General features: G+C 45.7%; 2 protein-coding genes and 1 long non-coding RNA gene across 4 annotated transcripts in view; 1 reads left to right on the plus strand and 2 right to left on the minus strand.

Moving 5' to 3' along the window:
* LOC147128315 (exostosin-1) overlaps positions 1 to 25,875 on the plus strand; it is a 55,738-nt gene that overhangs the window by 17,820 nt on the left and 12,043 nt on the right. For both annotated transcript variants that reach the window (XM_086019071.1, XM_086019072.1), the window contains exons 3-6: positions 19,491 to 19,584; positions 20,808 to 20,915; positions 22,881 to 23,000; positions 24,819 to 24,951. In XM_086019071.1, the coding sequence (XP_085875197.1) occupies positions 19,491 to 19,584; positions 20,808 to 20,915; positions 22,881 to 23,000; positions 24,819 to 24,951 (455 nt within the window). The remainder of the gene's footprint in view (positions 1 to 19,490; positions 19,585 to 20,807; positions 20,916 to 22,880; positions 23,001 to 24,818; positions 24,952 to 25,875) is intronic.
* Positions 7,978 to 9,747, minus strand: LOC147128316 (uncharacterized). Its single transcript, XR_015083872.1, has 4 exons — positions 9,637 to 9,747; positions 8,910 to 9,041; positions 8,778 to 8,817; positions 7,978 to 8,196 (listed from the first exon to the last, which is right to left on the minus strand). It is a non-coding gene; the product is annotated as an uncharacterized LOC147128316 (long non-coding RNA).
* LOC147128317 (pleurocidin-like peptide WF3) lies at positions 11,111 to 11,813 on the minus strand. The gene is made up of 4 exons (XM_086019008.1): positions 11,706 to 11,813; positions 11,534 to 11,634; positions 11,408 to 11,426; positions 11,111 to 11,321 (listed from the first exon to the last, which is right to left on the minus strand). The coding sequence occupies exons 2-4, from the start codon at positions 11,631 to 11,633 to the stop codon at positions 11,231 to 11,233; spliced, it is 210 nt and encodes a 69-aa protein (XP_085875134.1). The 5' UTR covers position 11,634; positions 11,706 to 11,813; the 3' UTR covers positions 11,111 to 11,230.

Raw genomic sequence — 25,875 nt, forward strand, 5'->3', positions numbered from 1 at the left:
TCGACAACTCAAGGCAATAGCGGGTCAAAGTTGGGGCAACATCGGCGTCACCAAAAAAAAAAAAAAAAAAAAAAAGACGTTTTGTTCGAAGACATTGTTTGCCTAAATCTGAATTTTGATGACTTGAATTCAAATTGCGCTTCTGCCTGTTAGGCTGACGTGACTGCTTGCTTTGTCACTGCAAATGTGGCTGGAGCACAATGACATTCGGAGGGTTTTATCCATCTGCCGGGGAGACGCATTAACCTTAAACTGATATTTAAATGTCACGGTGTGTGTGTGTGTGCGCGCGCGTGTGTGTGTGTGTGTGGTCCAAGCATAATACAGGGAATGTACAGTAATTAGATGTGGCCCGAGCCTTTCCAGCGGCGCACCTCAGAGTAAGCGGTTGCGCGCACATGACTCATTGGTGGGGGGGGGGTCAGTGTTTTCCAACAATTAGGTCCAATTAGCAAACAGTGCCACCTCCACCTTGCCACTTAGCCGCTTGTGCCGCCCTCGAAACGCGGCCGCCCGTCGCCGTTTACGGCGTTGCGCACAAAATGCTGACAGTTGTGCTTGGTGACAAACACTTCCCCCTTTTTACACGTGATTTGATTGGATATGAGTGTGGAGAAAAGATTGCTCAGTCGCCAAAAAGTCGTTTTTACACACTAAAAAATGTCAGTGATCCCGGATCTACAAGACACTTTTGGTTGTGAATTCTTTGACATTGTGCCACTTTTTAAGTTTACCTGAGCTGCGCCCAGATGGCGCGCGCGCGTGCGTGCGCGGGCGCTCGCGCTCACGTCCGGTACCCAAAAGTGTGAGCTCAGCAGCCCGCTCGTCTGCTGGCGGGCACCCAAAGGTTTGACAAATGGGATGTGACCCCACAGGTGGCGCATATTAGCAGAGCTTCCGCGGGGACCTCTGGTGCTAATGTGTGCATGTTGTGTGGGTGTGTGTGTGTGCGCGTAGAACATTTGTGCGCTATTCGGGGAGCTCACTTTTGAAACCAAGACTCTATAATACATTTTATTGTTAAGATGAATTTATTGTTTGTGTTTGTTTAAAAAAAAAAAAAAAAAAAAAAAAAGTACATTGGAAGAGGGTCTTGAAAAAATAATGGCATGCAAATCACAATCGCAATATTGAGAGGGAAAAAAATCACAGTTGCATTTTTGTTGTTGTTGTTTTTTTTGTTTGTTTTTGTTTTCAACGTTCAGCCCTACAAACGGCAAAACGAAACTCCAAGCACCGATTAGACGTTTAAGTCAAACTAGCAGCTATGGTGCGGAAGAACACCTGAGACTGATTGACAGCCGGCGATGCTAAAAGTTGCACATGGCCGCAGGTTCACTTGACTTGATCTTTTCATTTCGCCCTCCCTTGCCCCTCCAAACCCCTCCCCCCCACGATCGCCTCCTTCACCGGCGGCGTCCGCTAACGTCTGATGGTGCGAATCAGACGAGCGGATGCGCTGTCGTCGCCCTGACTCGCCGTCGCCGTCTTGTTTATTTCCATTTTGTCATTGACAGCCTGCCCTCGGTCGTTACGCGTTGATTGATGGCGCTGCCAGCCCCCACGCCGCCCCGCAACCCCCCCCCCCCCCCCCCCCCCAGCATGCCTTGCCCTCCCGGATGACTGCATCCCCTGTGACCGTGCATCGCTACAGGACATTAGTGGCCATGAACAATCGAGGAAATCTATTTTCCCCTCGATATTGCCATTGCGATTGAACATGCGATCTTTTCTTTCAAGATCCTCTTCCCAAGGATTTTTCAAATCAACGCAAGTTATACATTACTCTGTTAAACACCAGTGTTTTGATTTTCTAGGTTACAAATTCTCTTCTGCCTGGCCGTTACTCAAATGTTTCATACATTGCCTGTTACAGTTAATACAAGTGAAATCAGGCATGGGAAACCTTCTTTCCTGTCAGGGTCCATTTCGTTTGATTTCTAAGCCCTGCGCGGGTCAATTAAATATCCAAGAATGCTTCTTGAAACGTTTGCGCGGCTTCAGAACTTTGAGGGCGTTTCTGGAGGAAGGTGACTCATCAATTTCCCTCCTAAATCTTCATTTCTCATCTTCTGAGGCCGGCGGAGCGATGTAATGTGATCATCATCTCAATCAGCGGGGAGCGAAAATAAATGAAATGGGCTTTATGAATTGAATATGAGCGGGAGGACTGGCGCTGGGTCAATTATCTGCCGCCGCGCTCCGATTAACAGAAATAATCACTGCAAAGGGCCAAAGACCAAGGTGCCAGTAAAAATCCAAATCTCTAGGGAGCTATCGCTATCGAGTTAAGTTAGCATACTCTCACTGATTACTTGTCCTCTTTTTAGAAAAATCTGTTTTAAGCTTTTAATCAATGTTTTCCCCCATTGTTGTTTGAAAAAGGTACATTCCTTTTTTTGGACAAAAAAAGATTTATTTATTTGTTTCTGTAGAGCGCTTCAATCATTACATTGCATTTAATTCTGTTGGTACTATACGATTTTTATAAAATATTCAGGCCCGACGGCGTCATCTGTCGATTTTAGCTCCTTTAAAATCTGCAAATATTTTTGGGTTTTTTTTGCCAATTTTTCCAATTGTTAAGACATTAACATCTTACAACATCACATTACAACGATAGACAAAGATAATGACATTCAAACATTCGGCGGCGAATGTTTTTAGATGTCACGTATCTAACTAAAAAAAATATTTGCCCAAACATTGGTCAGTTTTTGCCGATTTTTTTCATTTTTTTTAATCGCTCTGTTGAGGACAAAGTATTGTAAAACAGTCTTTATTGTTGTGTTCAGGGATCAGATAAGTTGTTTTTTTAATCCATTTTATCGTTCTTCATTAATTGGGCTATTAATCGGTTATCTGATTTTTTTTTTCCCTCTGCCAAATATCAGAATCGGCATCGGCCTAAACAAAAAAAAATCCACATCGGTCGGGCCCTTGTAAATATCAGTGGGGGTTTTTTCGCTGTTTTTCGGGTAGGTTGGACCAGATTTCAATGAGGACAAACGATTTGAGAGACGAGTGTTTCAAGTTCTGTACTTACCGAGAGGCATCTCAACTTAAGGCAGCGCTGTATCTTCCTGTGTGCTTGTTCGTTCTCCTCCTTTTACCAACCACGCCACTTTTTTTCGTGTTGTCTTTTTTTTTTGTTGTTGTTGCTCAGACGGTGCTAGCCGAGTGTCTGCGTGATGGATCGTCCCTATATTCTCCGCTCCCGTGTCTCCTCCGGGCGCTGCAACTCAGAATATAATTGAAAACGCACGTTGCTTCCTCAATTTTCTCCTCCTCATCCCGACGCTTGCCTTGCAACGACGCATATTTTGCTACTACAGTCGCACGACTCGACTCCAGTCAAACTTAAGTCCCCGTTTTAGGACTTGCTCGGACTTACTTATGACTTGCTCATGCGTGACTTAGGCTCGCTTCTGGTTATTTTTGTTTCCAGTGTTCCAGCCCCCTCAAAAACAGGGCTGAACGATTCCGAAAAAGAATCGAAACGCCATTTTTTTGCGATTGTAATTTAATATACGATTATTTAATCAAGGTCCTCGTTCTTTGTATTTTTTTTTTTTTTTTAAACAAACGTAAAGTTTTGTAAAAGTGAGTCCTCTGCTGTTTTTCTGCACAAATTGGCAAGGCGGGGGGAAAAAAAAATGGCTCAGCGATCGACTTTGTCCGCAAGGGGCAAAAGACGTCCTGGGGAGAGAGGGCTCGTCATCTGTCTTCATTCATCTCGTGTTAGCGCTCAATTATCCCGCCGCCGTTTGTCTCCATCGGACTGGAGAGGATTTTCAAGTGGCGGAAAGGGGGCTGAGTGATTGATGCCAAGCGCAAGCAGACTCGTGGAAGTTGGGAGAAATCAAGGAAGATTTGCTTAATACAGCGGTGCCTTGACATCAGAGTTTCGTTCGCTCTCTGACCATGCTTGTACCTCAAATCACCTTTCCTCATTGAAATGGATGGAAAATGCCTGCCGTCCGTTACAGCCTCCAAAAAAAAAAAAAAAAAAAAGTTTTGTAATGCTTTTGATTCAAAATAATATGTACAGTAGAGCACTCCATTATTTTTCATTATAAAAACATGCAGGAATGACATCATTCAGTAGTAAAAATTCTTCGCAGGGGATAAAGAATATAGGTCTGTGATTATTTTTAGAGTATCTGTTGAAGCACTCTTTTGGTTAGTAGCTGCTAACAAAAATAATACCAACACACGAGGCCATTTGCTAGCCTGTCAAATGGCATTTTTAATTGTTTATTAGCATTAGGCTAAGCGGATTTTCCAAGCTATGTGGGTGTCATCGCCAACTTGTTTTATGTTTAGTTTGACAGTAAATGTCAACTGGCAGTGGCATTTAACAGCTTACATCCTCTTTTTTTTTGAAGAGTTGTTTGTTGCCGCTGCTGCTGCTGCGTCATAAGTCGGGTTTTCGCGGAGGTGGATTTTCGAAAAAAAACCAAAACAATATCTCTATCTTTTCCTGGGAAGAAACCAGAGTCACTCCGCGTCCAAAATCGAGTTTCCATCCATTCCGTTCCAGAGGTTTTCGTCGACAGAGGTTCGGCGAAGTGTTGAGCAGGCTCATGTTGGCGCAGCGTGGCCCAGTTGCCGTCGTGACGGCGGCGCAAGGAGTGGGGGACCCGCGCCCCCTCCCCCCGCCGCCCGGGGAAAGACGCCGTCCCCCCCCCCCCCCCCCGCCATCAGCAGACCCGATCGCTTTACACGGGCAGCCGGCGTAGATGCCGCAGGTAGGCGACCCTGCCGCAGTCTGCCGCCCGTCACGGTTTCGCATCGATTTCCTTTCTGCTGCCAACAGACTCCCTGCGAGCGAGGAAGATGAATAATTCACGCGACGCCGCCGGCTGCATTGCTAAATAAATACTTAACTAATATTGGCCGGCCGCAAACCGCAGGTCTCCGTTTACCGCGACGCCAGCCCGGAGGGCGGACAGAAATATGACGTGTGTCCAAACGGCCGCAAAGTGTGGTTAAATCGCAGCTCGTGGAGCCGTACGGCATCCCCTTTCCTTTTCCCAAGGATGCTTCCCCCCCCCCCCAAAAAAAAAAAAAAAAATGGGAATACTGTGAAAAAGTTTCAAATATGAATTCAAATGTTTTTAACTTTTATCAATGCGAGTGAAGTAAAATATTTCATATATATCGGGTCGAGATTTTGTCAGGGCCGTGCAGAGAGGGGGGCCGATGGGGCGGTGGGCATCCGCCTCCTGACACCTGCCGTCGAGGAAAAAAAATCCGAACGTCTTTTGCCGAGCAATACACAAATCGTTTTAAATCAGAATTTCAAAGCGTTTACGCTTGGGGCCGACTTCCGTTGGCAGCTTGTTCCTTTTGCGTGCAGCAAAACAGCAAAATGCTGCTTCACTATGTTTGCCTTGAACTGTGAGCGCCACTAATTGTTTACATTCCTTTTTTGGACCGTCCTTCAAACCTTTAGCGATTCCCATGTTCGACCCTTGTTTTTTTTTTTTTTTTTTTGTTGTTTTTTACTTAAAAAAAGGCACCAAATGAGTTCCTCAGACTAATAACAGAGTCCGACCCAGCTCGTGGCTTTCAAAAACTGCCACAAAAAGCACATTAGCACGCCCGAGAAAAGGTCCGCTTCCATTCAGCGGCCCGACGCGATAATTGCGGGTTGTGAAGGCAGACGTATTGTTGGTGGGGGCTGGGAGGGGGTGGGAGGGGGGGGGGGGGAGACAAAACAAGAGAGGACGTTGAATGACGGGGCGCTCATTAGCACCAACGCGTTGTTCTCGTCTTGTCGGGCCGCCATGACGACGGGTGACACGCCTCCATCGTTGTTAGCGTTTGATGTAACGAGCGCGCCATTAACGTGCGTTTGATTGGCAGTGGATGTATGCGCTCACAATGTTGAGCAAAAAGTTGAAGCCGACCGCTTTGTGCCTTTCTCTTCTTTGGACATTTTCACGACGGCGCTTTGAAAACAACATGGCAGCTTCTTGCAGTAATAGCCCGAACCTCGGCACAGGAGTTTTCCAATGAACAACTGACTTCCAAACAGTCGTCCCGACTGATGACCTGGCCGGGCGATGAAATCCTCATGTTATGAATTATTCAATTAATCAACCGATTAATCGGTAATTGGCCTCAAAACATTCGCAACAGTCGCCCTTGAAATTCTTTGACTTTTTTTTTTTGGTGGCGTCGGACTGTGACTTGAGTACCTCATACGACAGATTTGCCGACTGCGGGGGGCGTACCTAACGAAGCGTCCGCCGGGTGTCTCGGCAGCATTGCGGTTTTGCGGGATATCGTTGTGATTAAAACGTCACCGGCCCGAAGACGATGAGTGTCCTAAATATTACACCCGACGCACTTGTGTAAAGCGAGGAAGTGCTGGCTCGGGTCACCTGACACCCCCACGTGGCGCAATCATATCGACGGAACTTTGACACCCGCGGGGCCCGGTGGGTGGGTGTGCGTGTGCGTGTGCGATACGGCGGGAGGGTCCACGCCGCCAGCTTTAGTGTCTATAAAGAGATCTCCGCTTACGCGCGTCTTTAACCTTGATTCTGCTCCGTCTGCGTGTTGCCTCGTCTATTATTTACCACTCAGTCTGGCCGCGTGCGCAACCGGCGCTTCTCGGTAAACAACCGCCGCCGATGACACAAGTGACCCTCACATTAAACCCAAGGCCCCCCCCGCCCACCCCCCCACCCCCCCACACACACACACCCGCCAAACGCACCCCCACCAGCAACGCCCGCCACCAGGATGCCGACTGCTCTCTCATTTCCAATCGATTTGTTTCCAGCCCGGCGCACAAAGCAAATGTTACTTCCTCCTGGCTCACTGCGTGTTTGTTTTAGTGTGTTTGGAGCGGCGGCGAGAGCGGGTTGGTGGCCGGTGGCACTGGCAAAAGACTGCTTTTTTTTCTTTTTTTTTTTTTCCCCGCCTTTTTCAGTGTGAAAGGGAATGCTCCAAAATATCATCAGATAATATAGCGATACTCATGCATATATTCTTGATCCTCCCCAAAGAAGGACTTCTATTAATGCCGTACTGAGCAGCTGAGACCGACTCCATTGTAACCATAATTGCGCATTTGTTACAACCACGTGACTTTGCCTTAAAGTGGAAATCAAGCCAAACCGATTTTTTTTCAAGAATATGTTCCCAGCAGGCCCACTAGTTGAAAGACGGCGTTCTGCTTGATTTTGCTTTTGTGGAATATACATTAAGCAGCAAAATGCACTCGTTTTCAGCCATCTCCGGGGGCGGCCATTTTGTCAATTCCGTCGACTGAAAATGACATCACAACCGCTCAGGGCTCAGGCGACGACCAATCACGGCTCGGCTTCAGAAAACAAGGTCAGCCGTGATCGGTCGTTGCCTGAGCAACTGTGATGTCATTTTCAGTCGACGGAAGTAACAAAATGGCCGCCCCCAGAGATGCCTCAATTAACTCTTTCTATTCCACCAACGCAATATGTATCAGAATGCCTTGTTTCAATTTGTGGGCTTGCATAGAACATGTGCTTGAAAAAAATATGTTTGAGTTCCGCTTTAAAGTCCGCTAGCTTAATGCTAACACCGAATGGGAAATGCCATACACAGGCAAACAAATATGCGGTGGTGGTTGTAGATGTTCTTTAGCCTCTGCGAAAATTGACTGATTGAATGATTGCAGATTATTGCGGAAGTCGGTTAAAACTCAAGTTGGTTTGTCTGCATGACTTTTATGATAATTGTCACACTGCTGCCCGGTGGCCATGTTGCGCACACCGGAAGGAGGCGGAGCCACAATGAATTGCTTATTGTTGTTATTACCATCCGTTTTTGAGTTCAAATTTCTGTGTTGAAAAACTTCTCCCAAACTTTGTTGTTGTTGTTTTTTTTTTTTAGGGAGGCTGGAATGTATTCGCGGCATTTCCATTCATTTCACGTTCCCAAAAGCAACTGACAGCGAGGTCCTGTATGGAAGGAAAAGCCTCATTTCTCTTTTTCACATTTGCTTTATTCAGCAGGCCAGCGACGAGCGTCAAGACATTGACAATCAAATCGAAGCGTTTCAAACGTTGAGCCAGCGAGCGTTCCGAATTTTTGGTGTTGCAGCGTGCGGCGCGTCTTCAACTTGCACGTAGCGTTCAGTCCTCCACGATGATGGGCATGTACTGCTGTTGTGGCGGGTGCATGTGCTGCTGTTGGTTCTCCCTGGTTGGAGGAAGACGTAGAGGGTGAGGGGCGTGATCCTCACGACGCGAAGGCGCAAACCGTTTGAGCAGTTTGACGTTGGATTGCTTTGAAATTGGCTGAAAATTTGGGACGGACATTTTTTTTACTTTAAAAAACGGCAAACGCCGAGGAATGCCATCGTTGACGAAAACTGAAATCGAAATGTCCGTTTTGATACTCATACACGGCACCCACGTCACTCACCGCCTCCGCTCCACTTTATCGCTACCGGCTGTTGTCAGCATTAAACATGTTGAAACCTTTGGCAGTTTAGTTGAAACTCATTTTTCCCCAGTCGCTTTCTACTTCTCTCCGCTCCTTGCTTGCAATTGAAGAAGGTTTTTGCAAGGCATTTGGAGGCCCCCCTGAAAATTTCGGGGCCCCAGGCAACTGCTTAATGGGAAGTTGTTTTAGCATTTGTTTCTATTTCCAAAATGTCCAACCACTTAAAATCATTCCGACATCAAAAAGTTTCACTCGTTCAAGGACGTTCTGGCTGCTATTTGCGAATTGCCAAGAATGATCCGTTTTAACTTGGCTACAGTACATATTTCGCTTACCAGGCAATCTTCCTTTGCTCACGGACTTGGGCTCGGTGAGCTAAAAATAGAAAAAAAAAAAAGAAGAAGAGAACGGTGGCACGGTCTGAGAATGTGTATGAAACGCTTTCAAGGCTGAAGGAGGCCTTTTACCTTTCCATGCCATATGTCCTCCCCGGAACGCCGCCTTGGCGCCTTTCCAGAGACCTCTGAAGAAACACTCGCCGGGCTCGGCCATGAGCATCACCAGCGACAACACCAGGAAGAGCGTGACCAACTTCATCGCTTTCCAAAAAAAAAACAACAACAAAAAAACAACATGCGACGACAAAACAAGTCAGTGCAAAAACACCGAGACGGTGGAGAGGAAAAGTCCGCACACCCCGGGTCGGATGCCAGGTTTTTGTCATTCGAAAAAAAAGAAGTCAACATGAATTTCAGCTGTTCTAGTAGGCTTTTCCTGACTTTTTTATGATTTCGAGCAGGATCCTGAAAATGTTTTTTTTTTTTTTTTAAATGTTTGTTCACAATTCCCTCCAAATTGTTGAAGGTCCTAAAATTAAAAAAAAAAAAAGAAAACAACATTTGAGTTGTACAGTTTCACATCACAATTATGGTGGAAAAAGCCTTGAAATCCTCTTCTTGTTTTTTTTTTTTTTTGGAGATCACAAAACCTGTCATCTATGCAGGGGTGTGTAAACTTTTTCTATTCCCGGCACAAATAGTTTGAGAATGAAATGAGCACGAGTAATTCGGAGTGACAACTAGGCACCCAAAATGCGTCGTGTTCTTTGAATAGCAGCTGTAAGGAGGAAAAAAACAAAACAAAAAAAAAAAAAAAAACTGCAGTCCCCGATGAGTTGATGAATTTTCTCCTTACCGTCCGACAGAGCGAAGCAACCAGACACGTTCGAGTCACAGATGTGATGTTTGACTGCTTCCCGTCCGTCGCTTTCCTTTAAGAAGCCCCCACCCTCCCCCTACTCGTGCCTTTCAATGGGCGGACGTTTGTCTTTGCTTCTCGGAGCATTTCTGGCCAACGTCCAGCGAAGATCTCGCACCATCAGGCGGCGTTCGGCCCACAAAATTTGGAGTTCTGCTTGCGGTCGCGTCGCCACCTTTATCAAACATCAACACCTTGATGCTCGGGAAGGCGCGTTGCGTAACTCTTCGTGGGAACCCCCATCGATCGGCTACATTCACAAAAAAAACGCCGTAACTAAAGAAATACATTTTTCAACTTTAAAAGCCGGCCAGCCAATTTATGTTGGAAGGTCAAGTTGTTCGTTTGCAGGGAATAAGCGGCGCTACATTAAAAAGGTAAAAATAAAAACAGTAAAAAACGTTTTAACTTCAATCTTTACTACGTTTAATGGGCTTCTTTTGCACTTGTGTCAAGTGGATATTGGATTAGGAAACGATTTTCAAACAAAGTCAGTCAAAAGTAAAGCCATCACAAAGAGTTTTGTCCTCAATATTTTGGACATTTCAAATCAATCAATAAAAAATGTACATAATTGTACTTTTGTTGAATAGTAGCGTTGGAAAATGGAAACATTTTCGAGGGCAACTTTAAAAAGTAAAATCATTCCCCCCCAAAAGTTTTAACATAATATTTACTGTATCTAGTGGTCTTATTTTGCACATTGCCAAATCCTCCAAATTGGATTCTGGATTAAAATGTGTTTCAAAAAAAGAAAAACTGTGCTTCTTTGACAAAAAATAGGCAGTGTTGAAAGAAGAAAACAAAAAAATGAAGTTCAAATTCATTAAAAATCTGTACATGAAAATTAAATAATAATTTTCACTTTAAAGTTGGTCATTTTAATCCCGGAGTTTATATAATAGATCTAAATTGCACAGAGAAACAAAAGATTTGAACGGAACATTGACTGTGTTCAACGGGCTTCCTTTGCACATTGTCATTTTTTTAAAGGTTAGGCTTTCAAAAATGATCGTTACGATTGAACCAAAATTCTTGACACGAACATGAGTTGAGGTTTATAATAGGACTTGGTTGACCTTCACCTCGTGGGATATTTTAATCTTAAACTACTCTAATAATAGAAATAAAAATCAAGTAGAATAAAACAACATGACAACAAAGGAAGAACACTTATATTACAAGCATTTGTTTTTTTTATTTCATGATAACCGACTGTGAGTCCAATCAACTTTCTTTCCCCTCAATTAAAGAAATTTGTGTGAAATTGTAATGCTCGTTTGGAAGTCAGCCGCCTTTATTGAAGGCAATATAACTTCTGTAAAATTCCCTTTATTCATTTGTTCACACTGTACTGCCCACATTTTTGAAGATTAGATCGTAAGAAAATAAGAACAAGAGACACAACAAGTTCCATTGCAGATTTATTTCCCATTGCATTGAGCTTACTGACTTTGTCGTGCATTTCAAGCATTTCCCAAAAAAGAAGGAATTCCCAAAAGCGGCACGCGCGCCATGCAAGCCAGCGGCCTCAGTTGAAAGCGGGCTGGTCGGGCGCAAATTCCACCGAGCGCTTGTTGACCTCCTCTTGCTCTTCAAAGCCGTGATTCCTGTGGATCAGCCTGCGGGCGACGCCACACCGCCGCACGTTTGCACTCCAGCATTCAAACCAAACGGCGGCAACAGTCAACCAAATGCAAAGTCTTACCCGTGAATCAATTTTCCAGCTAAAAAAAAAAAAAAACAACAAAAAACAACAACAAGCGTCGTTAGAAGAGTCACGTTTAACCCCAAGATATGAAAAGCTGCCATCGTAAATAAGGAGAAAAAGTACCGTGAACCAGGCCGTGAATGATGAGTCCCAAGAAACACTCTCCGGGTTGCGCCATGAGCACCACCATCAGCAAGACCAGGAAGGCCGCCGTCCACTTCATCCTACGGCCGACACAAAAGGCACGTCGGTTCGCGATGCGGCGCTTTTTGAAAAGATGGAAAAGGTGGCTCACCTTCCCAGCAAATGAGCAAAGTTTCCTGTGGCTGACGAGCGAGCGCTGTGCGATGTTCTTCTTCCTCTGTTGCGCCCGCCCGTGACGCCTCTTTTTATACGCCTTGAAAGCCGACGCCCGCCCGGCGCTGGCAAGTTGCAAAACCGCGGCGCCTTGACATGCGAGCGAGCCGATTTGCAAGGTTTTGCCCATACTCTCGTAACAGTTTGGCATCGGAAACAATTCTTCAAATTTAAGGGGAAGTCAACGCAAACATTTTTTTTTTTTTTTCAACAATATGTTCAATGCAAGCCCATTAGTTGAAACAGGGCATTCTGATCAATATTGCCTTTGTGAAATGAGCGTTAATCCACTTGTTTTTAGCCATCTCTGTGGGCGGCCATTTCGTCTTCTGAAAATGACATCACAACTGCTCACAACGACCAATGTCGGCTCAGATTCAGAAAAGAGGTCAGCCGTGATTGGTCGTCGTGAGCAGTTGTCATGTCATTTTCAGAAGACAAAATGGCCGCCCACAGAGATGGCTAAAAAACGAGTGCATTTTGCCGCTTCATTTATATTCCACAAACGCCAAATTTATCAGAATGCCATGTTTCAACTAGTGGGCCTGCTGGGAACATATTCTTGAAAAAAAATATGTTTGGGTTCAGCTTTAAAGAAAAGTCTGCTTCAATCTGTTTATTGCCGCTTCCAATCACAATTTCAGTGTCAATGTCAGACTAAACATAGAACAAGGAGGATTACATGCGTATTGAACCAAATCACATAGCTTTGTCTTAGGGAAGTCTGCTAGCTTAATGCTAACATATATCTGGATTGTACCGCCACCTGGTGGCCAAGGCACATATAACAAAAGGAGCAGCACAATGGCTAAGGAATTGAAGCAAAAAATGTAGCCACGACGGTTTCATTTGTTTACATTTTATTTATTTGCCATATTTTCAATAATGTACAATATTGATGAGCGCTATGTTTAAGATGAAAAAAATGTCGCTAAATATTTGTTGGGATTTTCCCGGGAGGCTTCTTCATTTGTTGTTACTGCCAACTTTTTTTCCTTTTCCCCATCTCCGTTTCAAAACAGATATTTGTATTTTTGACTCCTTACTTTGTCAAAATAGGCTTGGGAATTTTTTCAACCTTCACGTAAAGATTACAAGATGGAAAAAAAAAAAAAAACGACGGTAAAGTCAACCGTTTTTCAGATCTTGATTTATTGAGATTTTGGGGTGTTATGAGGCGGAAAAAAGGGATGGATAGTTGGATGATCATTTCCCAAATAAAGTATGTACCGTGTTGATTTGCCATACGGCTACATTCATATTCAAGAAAAAACGGTGAATTATTTGATCTCCTCCGGAGGTTTTAATCTCAAGCAGGTTAGCGTGAGTTCACATCCTTGCCCGACCCTCGAGTTTGCGATAAGGAATAAAACAAAAATTAATCACATGAAAGGAAGAAAAAGTTTTGTGCGTGTTATTTTTTTTTGTGGCGGGGGGGGGGGGGGGCATGAATGTGGCGATGCAAAGTCACCTTCTATCGTGGTCAGCATCTTATCGCCTTCCACTTCTCTCGTCGCTAAGAGGAACTTAATGGTGAGAAAGTTGCAGGACAAAAGAAGTCTTTGCTCTCTGGGTCATGTTGATTTTTTAAAAAAAAAATTTTATTTTATTTTTTTTAATGGTTCTCAACCGTGGCACCACATGTAGAATCTCTTCTGAAGTTGAAAGTTTTAAAGGGCTCCGCTCCAATCCATTGAGGCTTAGATGATTTTTTTTTTTTTTTTTTTCTCTCTTCTGGCCTTTCGCCGACTTGTTTGATTTGCGCCGGAGCGAGACATGCCCGGCCGGTCTTTGTGTGATCCCGCCGCGATCTCTACAAAGAGGAGCGACGCGCCCGGCCGTTTCTCGCCGTCTATAACGACGTCGCGCTCAGGTGCCTCGCGCTGACTTGCAGCGATCGTCTCAATTCCCGGAATTGGCCAGAAGGGCCCGGAAATGAGAAAAGGGCCTTCTTTTTTGGCCGTACATGTTCGGTCAACCTGATGTATTGTCTTTTTACTCAAAGTCATTATCAACCCGGATTGAGTAATAACCGCCAGGGCATTGAATAATCTCCCACATTTGCCAGGTAATCCCTTGATTTTTATTCCTACTTCAGACTTGAGTGCGCCCGTTGTTATTATCTCCCGCCGTCACGCAAAACAATGCAGCTTTGGCTCTGGAGCCGCTCCTGAACAAAGGAGCCGCCGAGACCCCGCCGGCTTTGGCCTAATACTCACTTGAAAGCTCCGATCGGATCCCTCCTTAAGACCCCGCCGAGTGTAAACGCCGGCCCTCGTCCATGCCTGGATTAGTGCCACTGTTCCAACATGGCTCTCAAAGGCGCAGGTAATCACCATGCGACATTTGCGCCGCTGCCCGTGGGCGCTCGGACCTGCGTCTAACGCTCGGGCATCCGCAATTCATATTCACGGAACGTCTTAGCGCCAAACGAAATGGCACAAAATCGTTTTCATTTGTGCGTTCAATTTGTACATCTGTTTTCGTAAGCGATAAGGTCCCCAAAAATACGTTATTTTAGTCCGGGAATATATTTTTTTAATCAATCGGCCGATTAATCGGTGATCGTAATTTCATCCTGCCGGGCCCTCCTTTATTATGGTTGCAACACCAAGTGTTGCATTGCAAAGCGTTCGGCGAAGAACGTGGCCTTCTTTTGTCCTCAGAGGACGTTGCCGTGCCAACTTTTGTCTCGTTAAGGTAGCGTGGCAGCTTTCATTCTTCTGTTGACACCACAACAGCCACAACAAAAGGGGGAAAAAAAAAAAAGAAGAAATCACACACACACACGTACACGCACACACGCCCCTAAGTGTAAGTCAGACAATCATTTCTTGGAAATAGGAGGGCTGAAATGAGGCTGGAGGTGTGAGGAATGGATTCACTATGGCGGGAGGAGGCGGGTGAGGGGGATTGGGGGAGATTGTTGGGGGGGGGGTGGGGGCACACCGGCTGCTGGCTCAGGCTTTTAATACACTGCCTCTACACACACACACACACACGCGCGCGCGCACACACGCGGGCACTGGCGCTCCACCTCATCATGGCTGCAGAGGCTGAAAGATGAAGAATCCACGAGTGGAAGACTTGCGACTCGCTAATCAACGCTGTTTGCTTGCACTTTGCACTGCTCGGCCCGCGGTTGTGCGTCAAATCACACATTGCAGCACTGCACAACTCCCATCATGTCAGCTGTTGACCTAAAAAAATATATATACAGTAAATATATATATATATATATATATATATATATATATAATCATCATTACAAGTGTCGCATGCGCAGTGCGGTAGATAGGACTAAGGTGGGGCGCTTGCATTCCAATGACTGGCAAGTCAACTTCCTAGTTGTCCAGGTTGACTGTTGGAACGATTTATTTCGAGTTTTACTTCTATCTGCAATTTTGAAGTTGAAATTGCTAACGTTGCTTGCTAGCTTATTCTCACGCTGACTTGCTGCGTTTTGGGCTAGCTCGATAATGACGGGTGAAAAAGTCAGTATTGCGTGGCCGCCACAGGCTTGCCGATTTTTAGCGACGATTACACGAATCAGCAGCAAAATTTGAATCCGAGACGGCCTAACCCGTCTCTTGTAAGGAGATTTCAAAAATGTCTATGACGTCACTCCAACTGGTTGGCAACAGACCACGGTTACAAAACGGATTTTCACCGGGGGGAGCAAACCGTAGAAAGCAAAGCACGGAACGAATGCTCCGTCACATCCAGAGAGCAGAGAAATCATCTCTCTGGACGCGAGCGCGGGGCGAGGTGACGGGCGTATTGATTTTGACGGGTACCACGGCGATTCTCTCGTCTCGACGGGAGGTTGTCTCCGCCGCAGCTGCGGGAAGCTTGTAAAGGGGCCGCCCACCACCTGGCCTGCGGAATGGCGGAATATTCCGCTCATTCCCTGGCGGCCATATCAAAGCCTGTGACACACACACACAATGTGTGTGCTGTATATGCAGAGTGCTTAAAGTTTGATAACGCCGCAGGCGAGTTGCTGTAACGTTTCACTAGTTGTTGTTGTTGTTGTCCTTAAACAGTTGAGAGCAGCGAATTGTGGCAGATTCTAGACATGATGCTTCGTCAAGCATCTTTCTTTTGCCTGCACAATACGATATTTGGTCCGCCGAAATATATCCAGCCGAGTCACGGCACCGCAACAACGAGGCACTCTAAAGCTGCCAGGCCAGCGCAAAGCGCCTGTTTACACGCTAGCTGTTGAGTCTTGAGAACATTTTTGGGGGAGGGGTTCCAATTTGCTCTTCTGCCTTTCTCTCCGTGACATGCGCGCACTCATGGCCAACAACGAGGCGCTCCAAAACAGCCACGGCAGTGGAAGCTGTTACAGGAAAAAAAATAGGGATGGACCAATTCGCCTTTTTCCAACATCACATGGTCAATAACAGATCCATTTAAAACGGTGACAACTTCAGGAGATGAAATTAATCGTTTAATGTTCAGTTAACTTCCTGTGAGATTCTGCAGACCCTGGCCACACTCTGCACTTGTCGGTTTTGTTTGAAATTGAAGAAAAGATACGTCAAAGGTGAATGTTTGTGTTACTTTGAAATTGTGGAGGAATTTGTTTTTGAAGACATGCCCTTGACGCTCTGTATCTTTAGTTGGAATTCTAAAACAGAGATGCCCATTTTTTAAAAATTAGAATAAATCATCATTTTGCAAATCTTCAAAGTTGACATTGCAGGAAGGTAACAGCTGGAGTTTGCATTGTTCCAAAATTCCGATTCCAATATTTTCCCCTTTGCCGAAATCGAGTATCGGCTCCAGGTTTCGGTTATCGGCCGCCTTGTATCGGTAAACAAATCATCTCATTTTAGTCACACCCCAAAAATCAAGAAAACTGAAACGGCGAACAAAAAGTTTGATGGTCTATCCCCACAATTGAGTACGAGATAGCTGTCTCTCCGTCTTTGCACGTTTGCATGTTTAATGTATTTGGCAACAAAGCCTTGAATTCTCTTGACAGGCTCTTGAAATGGACAAGGCCAAAAGATTTGTCCAGAGACGCACCAGTGGCGCCTTTCAGACTCTCGGCCGCCTCGGTTTTTCGGGAAAAATGTGGTTTTTTTTGTTTTTGCCGCTAACGAGAGGGGAGTGACGGAGAGGTCCAAGTTCAATTACGTTTGCCCCAACAGCTTCAATTAGGCACGTGGGCGGCAAAATCAATAGCAGGACTGATGACGTCTCTCGCCTTTCATTGCTCACCCGTGGAAAAGACGCGTCCGGCGGCGACGCGGGCGCGCACCAACACACATTGGAGCGGGCTGATATTCATCACTCTGCGGCCAAACCAGAGCCACGCCGTCGATCGCACGCCTCCGGCTTTCGCCGTCTCTGTTTCCTGTTCATCAATAACGAATTAGGCCCGTCACCGCAATACGCACCTCGCTGCATTTGTCATTTTTCTGACATGTTTTTTTTTTGGTTTTGTTTGCTTGTTTGTTTGTTTACTTCCGCGCTGAGTCCTGGAAGTCTCACTATGATTTGGAAATGTCAACATGACGCCTGCCAAAGTGTGTCCAAGAGGCGGGGGGGGGGGGGGGGCGGGGGGGAGCAGCAAAAAAAAAAAAAAAAAAGAAAAAAACAACAACAGTTGCTTTTTAGCTCATCACTTTCTCACCGAGTTCACAGCTGATCGGTTAACATCGGAAAGCTTTTAGATGTTTTGCGTGGGAGTCTATCGGGAAAACATCCGACTTCTAGTAGGGCTGGATGGAAAAATTAGTTGACGGCAAACTTTTGCTCTGAAGCTTCACCTATGTCATCATGGCATGTCATCCACACAGATTAAATCAACAAATGTTTCCTTTTTTTTTTTTTTTTTTTTTTATCAGTAAACTTCCATATGATTTTTTTATTTATTTTTTGTTGCACCGATTCCAAATCTGCCCTCATTTTTTTTCTAGCACATCAACTTTCCGTAATAATAATAATATAAGAACAATAATGTCATATAGTTAACAATATTAAGTTCCGCAACAGGTGGATGATTTTTTTCCGAGAGGCCGTACGGTAAAATCCGTATTGCGCAAGCTTTTACTAGCAAAAAATGAAAACGTCCCCCGAACTTGATGCGTTTGGAAAAAAAAGTCAAGACATTCTGGAAATCAGCGTCAAAAATACATTTTGGATGGCTGCAAACATTGACCTATGCCCAAGCAAATATGACAACATTTTTGCGGTGAATTTTCACACAGCGCAAATGGTCCGCATCATCGTTCCTCTTCCTCTTTCGCTGCCCATCAACAAATTGCACCGTCACCGTACCATCATTGTAGTGGCACGCAGTAGAGCGCACATCTAATTTCCTCATTAAAAGCCGATGAGAAAAGTAGGAAAATGTACAAAAAGTCCCACAAATTGTGGCAGCTTTTTCTGTGTGTTTTCTTTTTGTTGTTGTTGTTGTTGTTTTTCTAGTGCAGCGGGTTTTCCTTTGACGGTTCCTTTTGCGCGGCTCGTTTTTTTAAACGGCAGAAACGAGCAAACTTTTCAGCCCCGTGAGCTCTTTAATGAACACAGGTTGTTTGTTTTCAGCCCCCTCGTGTATGATTGCGTGCGTGTTTATCTCGAGCCATGTGTCGAGGCACACACACAAAACAATTACACCTGGAAGGGACCACGAGCCACTGCATGTCGGACAAAGCTTCAACTTGCTAGTGTGTGTGTGTGTGTGCGCGTGCACTTCCTGTTTGCAGTAATTACTTGTGATGCCATTTATAGTTTGCGCAGCATGCTGCCATTAGAGGGATCATTATTGGAAGTCTGACTGCAGTCGCCGCGCTTTAATTAAACATTCGGATGAAAGGGAACGCCACATTTTGGGGGAAGAAATTTGAACAAACACGCCAGGGCACAAAATGGATTCAGGAAGAATACATCCGGTTCAATTCATACACATGACTTTGTAAAAAAAAAATCAACTTGCACCTCAAGGCACCACTGTAATTTCCTAATCCCTCATAAAAAAACGAATCTCAACACAGGCATACATTCAGACTCCAAAGTAGTGATCAAAAGGAATGGGGGGGGGGGGCTGGGGCGCTCTGCAAGTATATTCGTCTCATTTGTTATCATATGCAAAACAATATGAAAGTGATCCAAGGCATGCTTGCGTTTGTGGAAATTAAACTCCGCTAAAGAACACAATTGACCCGCGGGAGCTAATCGACGTCTTCGATCGCGTTGGGGGGGGGGGGGGGGTACGTTCTTTCGTCTGTCAGCGTGTCCCCTCAAAGCGACCTTGAGGTGACGCGCTGGATGCCTGACATCTTATTTTTGAGCTTTTCTTCTTGGGCATGAACACGCGCGCACACACACGCACGCACACACACAAAAGCATGGAGGTGTCTGTTGGTGAGGTTGTGGGGACAGTTGATCCCCAGACAGATTAGGTGGCAATCTGAAATCTCCCCAGGCCAGCCTTGGGATCATGCACACACACAACCCGCACACGCAACCCGTACAAACACACACCCACCCACACACACACATATAGTCAATGTAAAGTCACAGAACGCGTTGTTGAAAAGTGACTTTGAGAAAGCAAGCTGGTGTAAACGATTGATTTTTTTTTTTATTATTTATTTATTTTTTTTTTTTACAAAAACAAACAAAAGCTAATTTTGTGCTACTTTAAGATATCTAATTGTGACATCATCATCATCTTCATGTTCCCTCCTTGTCTTTGTTTGTTAAGGTTCGACTACCAGGAGCTGCTGCACAACTCCACCTTCTGCCTGGTGCCGCGGGGCCGACGCCTCGGCTCCTTCCGCTTCCTGGAGGCGCTGCAGGTGCCCGCGTGATTCTCTGTTTACTGTCATAATCGTTCAAAAGCAATAGGATCATGATTCAATCCACACCAAAAAAAACGAACTGAAATCTGATACAAAGAGTTTGCAGGAATTTCTGGCAAGTAGTCGCCTTGTCCTACACATGGCAACGATCTCCTGTACAGGAGGTCAGCTTTTAGCTTTCTAGTTAATATTTAGTCTTCCAAAATCAGTCGGCATGTGGGAACATTACAACCACAAACACGTAGCTAGCCTTATTAGCTTAGCTATGGTTCATTTACCATATTTGCCAACAATCTGCCATACAGATGGTATGGTCGGTCAGCAGTTAGCTCTCTGGTTACAATTTTAATCTTTCAAAAGGCATGTACGGACTTTGTAACACAGGAGCCCTAGCATTCTTGGCTACCGGCTGTGTCCTAAACGTGCCACCAATCTCCCATACAGATTGCAGATCAAAAGCCAAGTAGCTGTTTGCTCTATATTTTTTCTCCTATCATCATTCAAAAGCTATGAGCATATACCTAACAAATGTTGCAAGCAGGATAGTGTAGCTTGCCTTATTAGCTACCAGCCGTGTCCTGCATGTGCCAACAATCTCCTGTAGAAATGTCAGGGTCAAAATCAAGCAGCTATTAGCTCCCTCGTTGCAATCCAAATCAATCAAATGCAACAGGCGCATACAATACACATTTTGCAACCATGGGCCATTTGCTAGCCTTGTTGGCTACTTGCCATGTCCTACATGTGCCAACAATCTCCTGCACAGATGGCAGAGCAAAATGCAAAAAATGGAAGAAAACAGTTTACCTTTTAAAAGAGTGGCATTAAAAAAAACATGGGGGGAAAATCCTGCAAGGGCATCTGTTCTGTGCTGGGCTCTGACTGGCTGGAGCATGTTTTGGGGGGCGTGGCTTAATGAAAGCAATACATCTACGACAGATGGAAATTAGTGGAAGATGTATTTGAACACTCATCTTGGGAATTCCCCAAAACTTGCTCACAACAGTCATCACTCCCCAAAATGGCCACTCGAGAGTATGAAAGTGAGTGTCGACGCTCCCCGGCGGTTCCTTTTCCTCGGACGTCTTCTCCGTCGCCATTCCCGCGGGATTTGTACTCCCCCAACTCTGACGCCTCTTTTTATAGAACGTTGTCATTATCTCCTCTTTTGATGGAGGAAAAAAACTGAAGTGAAGTGTGTACGTGTTGTCTCCTGGCAGGCGGCGTGCATCCCCGTCATCCTGAGCAACGGCTGGGAGCTTCCCTTCGCCGAGGTCATCGACTGGAGGAAGGCGGCCGTGCTCGGCGACGAGAGGCTGCTGCTGCAGGTGAGGAATGGAATCCATCGGCGTCAGAATCATTTCGGACGTTGTGTTGCAAGTGACTTGAGGGGAGCCTGCGAAGTCAGGACGCCGGATGATGCCGTTGTGGATTTAAAACCACCACATAGCTTTTGCCTTGGGGAAGTCTGCTTAGCATAATGCTAACAAACAATGCAAAATACCATAGGACGGCTAAGGCATAGCATAAGGTTCTTGCTTTCACACGGGAAAGCGGCACCTTAAAGTTTGACGATGATCGATTCCAAATTGCGATTCTGGATTCGTTTACGAAAGTTAACAGACGACTGAAACCCAGGTTGAAAAAACATGTTCATTCATGAAATAAAATTCAAACGAAAATGCTTTAAGAAAAAAAAAAAAAAAGCAAACTGAAACTACGTTGACACAATGAAAAATATCTAATTATATTGAAAATGTCCTTTATTATTATTATTATAAACTCATGCTAAAACTAATAAAAACTAAACAAAAACAAACCCTTTAAAAAAAAAAAAAAAAAAAAAAAAAGACGAATAAGAGCTAACGAGGCCACTCTGAGAACTAATTAAAAGTAACCCTAATGCTCAAAACGACACCCGCGGGAGCTGGAAACATTCCGTCTGACATTCCGAGTGCGCTGCGGTGAAATGTCAACACCCCCGGGGCGGGTCCAAGATCCACTTGGGCCAAAGAGTAAAATGCCCCAAATCTGAGCTGCGTTAAAACCAACTTTTGAGCACCACTTTTACAAACAACGCCCTGCTGCGGCATGCCAAGATGGCAAACGCACACATTTGGGAATTTGCCATTTATCAGTCCGACGACAGCCGGGACGCTGGCTCGCTCGCTCGCCGGCTCGCTCGGTTGTGGTTCCGCGCGCAGCCAGGAAGTCTTGTCACGGATTAAAACGGATTATTCCGCAATTGGATTACCTTCTGTCGCCTTTAATTAGCACCGCAGGGCGCAGTGCGTTGATATTTACATTCCCGGGATTGCGAGCGGGAGGAGAAAAGAAAACGCACCTGCGTGGCGTGCGTGACATCAAGCATCCTTTTCAATTTTTGATTGGTTGTGACTGATATTCAACGGCTAATTGGCTCTCTACCTAGCTACGACTTGTGTCACGATGTCCTAGGAAGAGTCATTCAAAATGTATTATTATTATTTATTATTGTTATTATTTTTTTTTTTTCAGAGTTTTGAACGATCCCGATTGGTTTTGAACCACGAGCAATCGGGTTCTTTCCGCGACATGCTAACGCAACTCGCAGCTAGCCAGCGAGCTACTTAGCCGAGTGCGACGTCAACGCCATCGTGTTCCACATCTTGCGGCAGTTTGTGGCGCCAGCTGCTGCCGATTAACCATGCGCGCACGCGTTTTAGCGAAACGCGGCGGCCGAGAGGGGGACGCGGCGAGGGCGTTCTCGGCCGATTTGCAAGGCAGCTTGAAGACGTCGGCTTGGGAACATCTGCCACCGGCGAGCGTTTCATTCGCGCCATCTGCTTGTTTGTCGGGGGAGGCGGGGGGCGGGGGGGAGCGAGCGCCTTGTCGACAACAGACGTGAAGAATGCGGGAGATTGCTAGCGCATTTAGGGCACGGCCGATCACCCGCTACAGACATCGTTTCGGAAAGCCGAGACATGAGCGATTGTTGGCACGTGTGGGACACGGCCTGTAGCTCACTAAACTGTTTGCAAAGTCGATGCTGTGACTGCCACATATTCGCCATTTGCTATTTGCAAATTGACCTATTCACAGTTGGGTTTTTTTGTTGTTGTTTTTTTAACCTATCCTCCGTTTCCCGACCCAATGACAAATATTTGCCTGCCATAAAAAGTATGGCTTTGGCGTCAAGAAACTATGTTGAAGTTAATTAAGAAGCTTCATTCCGACAACCGGAGTGTTTTAGCCGGCGGTTATCTGTTTTGGTTTGAGTGGTTGGTGAACGAGTGGTTTGATCCATCCCGCAGGTTCCGTCCATGACTCGCTCGGTAGGCCGTGACAGGATCCTGGTTCTGCGCCAGCAGAGTCAGTTCCTGTGGGACGCCTACTTCTCCTCCGTAGCCAAGATCGTCCTCACCACTCTGGAGGTACCGAACGTTCACCTCTTCACTTTGTCGGGAAAATTGTATTCAGTCCACCACACAGTTTAGGGGCATTTTTTTTTTTTTTTTTTTTTTTAAACTACTTTTGTGTATGACCGCCGGCTGTGCTTCACCTCTTGGATAAACTTTCACAACAAATCTTTGCTGCTTGTATAATGTCATGAAATATAGTTTTGAAACTTTCTCATGCGTTAGAAAGTGACTTGACTGCCTCTCGAGCGCTCAAGTTCGACATTTTCTCTCGTTAGAATCCATAACAATTCGGCTCCGTACCACAAGACGATTTCGGAGGAAAATGCGCTCGTGCTTATTGCGCCGTTGTTTCCTCCCTTTAAAAGAACATGAAAAATGACATGAGCTGCACTGTGAAAAAAAAAAACAACTTCAAAAATCTTACAGGTCATTAAATTAAATTATTTTGTAGTACTACTGATTGCAGCCGTTTGCTACAATTCTTGAAATGAAATTTTGCCAAACATCTCGTCGAATAGATCAGCCCAAAAACGTTTTTAGTCCCTTTCCACCTTTAAGTGGAGCACTTGCACAAGTGAACAAAAGGTCCTAGAAAGTGTGAGGCAGCGTTGCCTTCGCCGGCGGGCCTCTGCGACTCCATCCAGAGCCAGAGTGGGAAAGAAAGCGCGAGAGAGAGAGCGAGCGAGCGAGAGAGGCAGGAGTCAAGGTTTTCGTGTGGGTGGACGTTCTCCAGACAAGGAAGCTTAACAACCTCCACAGGCAAAAGTAGAACAACTGCAGTTCTTCTTGTCGGCTTTCCGGCTGTGTTGGTCCGAGCCTCGTGGAGCTAACAGACCATAATAAGCCACGTTACTGATTGGCTCGCACGCGTGATTGCTTGGGGTGACAAAAGGCCGGCGGGGGAGCAACACGCTGGCGCTTTGACTTTGGCTGTCCAACTAAACAGAAAGCAACGAGAATGAACGGCACGCTGTGTGTGCGAAAAAATAATGAATAATAAATGTCAAAAATGAAAAAAAAAAATATATATATACATATATATATATATATATATATATATATATATATATGTGTGTGTGTATATGAAAATTGAAGGTTGACCTATAAAAGTGCCAATTTTGTTTTGTTCAGAGATATTGTCTGTCGATTTGTGCATCAAATGACATGACGTCCATGCTGATGAATTTAGATTGACTGAGTGGAAATAGAACTCGATTTTGCTGCTGTGACCACGTCGCCGTCATCATTTGCTCGTCATGGAGTGACTCGAGCGACATAATAAAAAGGGAAGGCTTTGAAAAGGTTGTTGTTTTTTTTTTCCTCAACCGACAAGTTGACAAAAACCATACATCGCTTTATCAATGATTAGCCTGTCGTCGTGTTTGTGTTTTGACTGAGTTTGCGCAAGCTCGCAGAAGATGTGGAAAATGTTTTTTTTTTTTTTTTTGTCGGCCTGGCCTCGCCATGTCAGGTTCTCGGAATCCCCCAAAGAGTCGGCTGCCATCACGCCGCCAACGCGGCTGACCTTGGCAAACATGGCCGACGGACACGACGGGCTAAACAGCTAATGGATTCCTCATGTTGGGAGCGCGTGCTGCTCCCCCCCCCCCCCCCCCCTCCCTCCCGCCCTCCCCAGTTGAAGGGCTTCAATTATCTCGTGAGCTTTGTGACACAAGCAGCAGCTTCTCTTCGCAGGGGGTGCTCACGTTGTATCCCAACAAACAACCCGGAGTGCACGGATGCACCTTTTGTGTGTATATCGTGTCGTAACATTATATTGTAATATTTCATATTGACGTGCCATGTCGATTTTTTGTGTTTATCGTCCAGATAATCCGAGACCGCGTGGACCCCGTGGTGTCCCGAAACCGTCTGATGTGGAACTCGCTGCCCGGTGGCCTCTATGCACTCCCACAGTACTCCAGCGACCCCGCCCGCTTCCCCTTTTACTACGCCATGCTGGGTGAGGAGAACAACTGCTCCCCGGAGCTTTTTTTTTTTTTTTTTTTTCACTTACTTTTTCACACTGTCGGACAATCCGCGAAATGATCATCGAATTTTGTCACAGTGGGCGTTGTGATTTCTTCTTACTTTGAGACCCCCCCAAAAAGTCAATTTGGACGGCTTGTTTTCCTCAAGTGACGTAACCGAACGCTTAATTTGACTCGTTCCAATTGGCAGAGCTCAGCAAGACGCTGCCTTATCCTGCTCTTTCCCCAAGCCACCAGCAAAGCAAAGGGCAGAGCAGGCGGCGCTCGCGTAAAAATCTGGAAGCCACCTGAGATGCGCTCAGTGTCAGAGAGATGGATCGAGCAGCACTAAAGAGCACTCCAGCTCCACTTATCCGTGAGGATGCAAGTATTCCCAAACAGGCGCGCCCGACACCTGGCACGCCACGTGCCCACGGGCCGCTACGCTGGCCCTCTTGCGCCCCCTCCAGCCAGAAATAGACATTAGCTTGCGGGGATTTGAGCCCTTTATTTGTGACTTGTGTCACCTGACTCGGCGCTGGCTGTCACAACGAGGCACTCTAAAGCGGCCGTGCCGGCAGACGAGAGTCGTGACTTGACTCGACTGGAAACTTAGTGTGGCGTCAACTTGATTTGCTTGTTTTTGCCACGCTGAGCTTGAAGGTTAACACTGGAGGCTGGCGACGTGATTTTGGCCAATGAATGCCGAAAAGCCTTGTTTTTTTTGGTTGTTCCCCCCCCCCCCCCCCCTCACCCTGACAAAAATCAATTCCTTGAGTCCATTTAGCCATCGCAGCCGACGTCGCGGCTCATTCATCAAGCGCGCTCGTTTCACGTTTGGCTCCGCTCGTCTTTGGTTCCGCTCCAAACGTGACACTTTTGGGTTACTGGAGCAAATTTGCGGCGCTAACGGAGAG

Source organism: Filicampus tigris, chromosome 20, assembly GCF_054856515.1.
Source record: "Filicampus tigris isolate MCC_2025a chromosome 20, RoL_Ftig_1.0, whole genome shotgun sequence".
Classification (NCBI taxonomy): Eukaryota; Metazoa; Chordata; class Actinopteri; order Syngnathiformes; family Syngnathidae; genus Filicampus; species Filicampus tigris.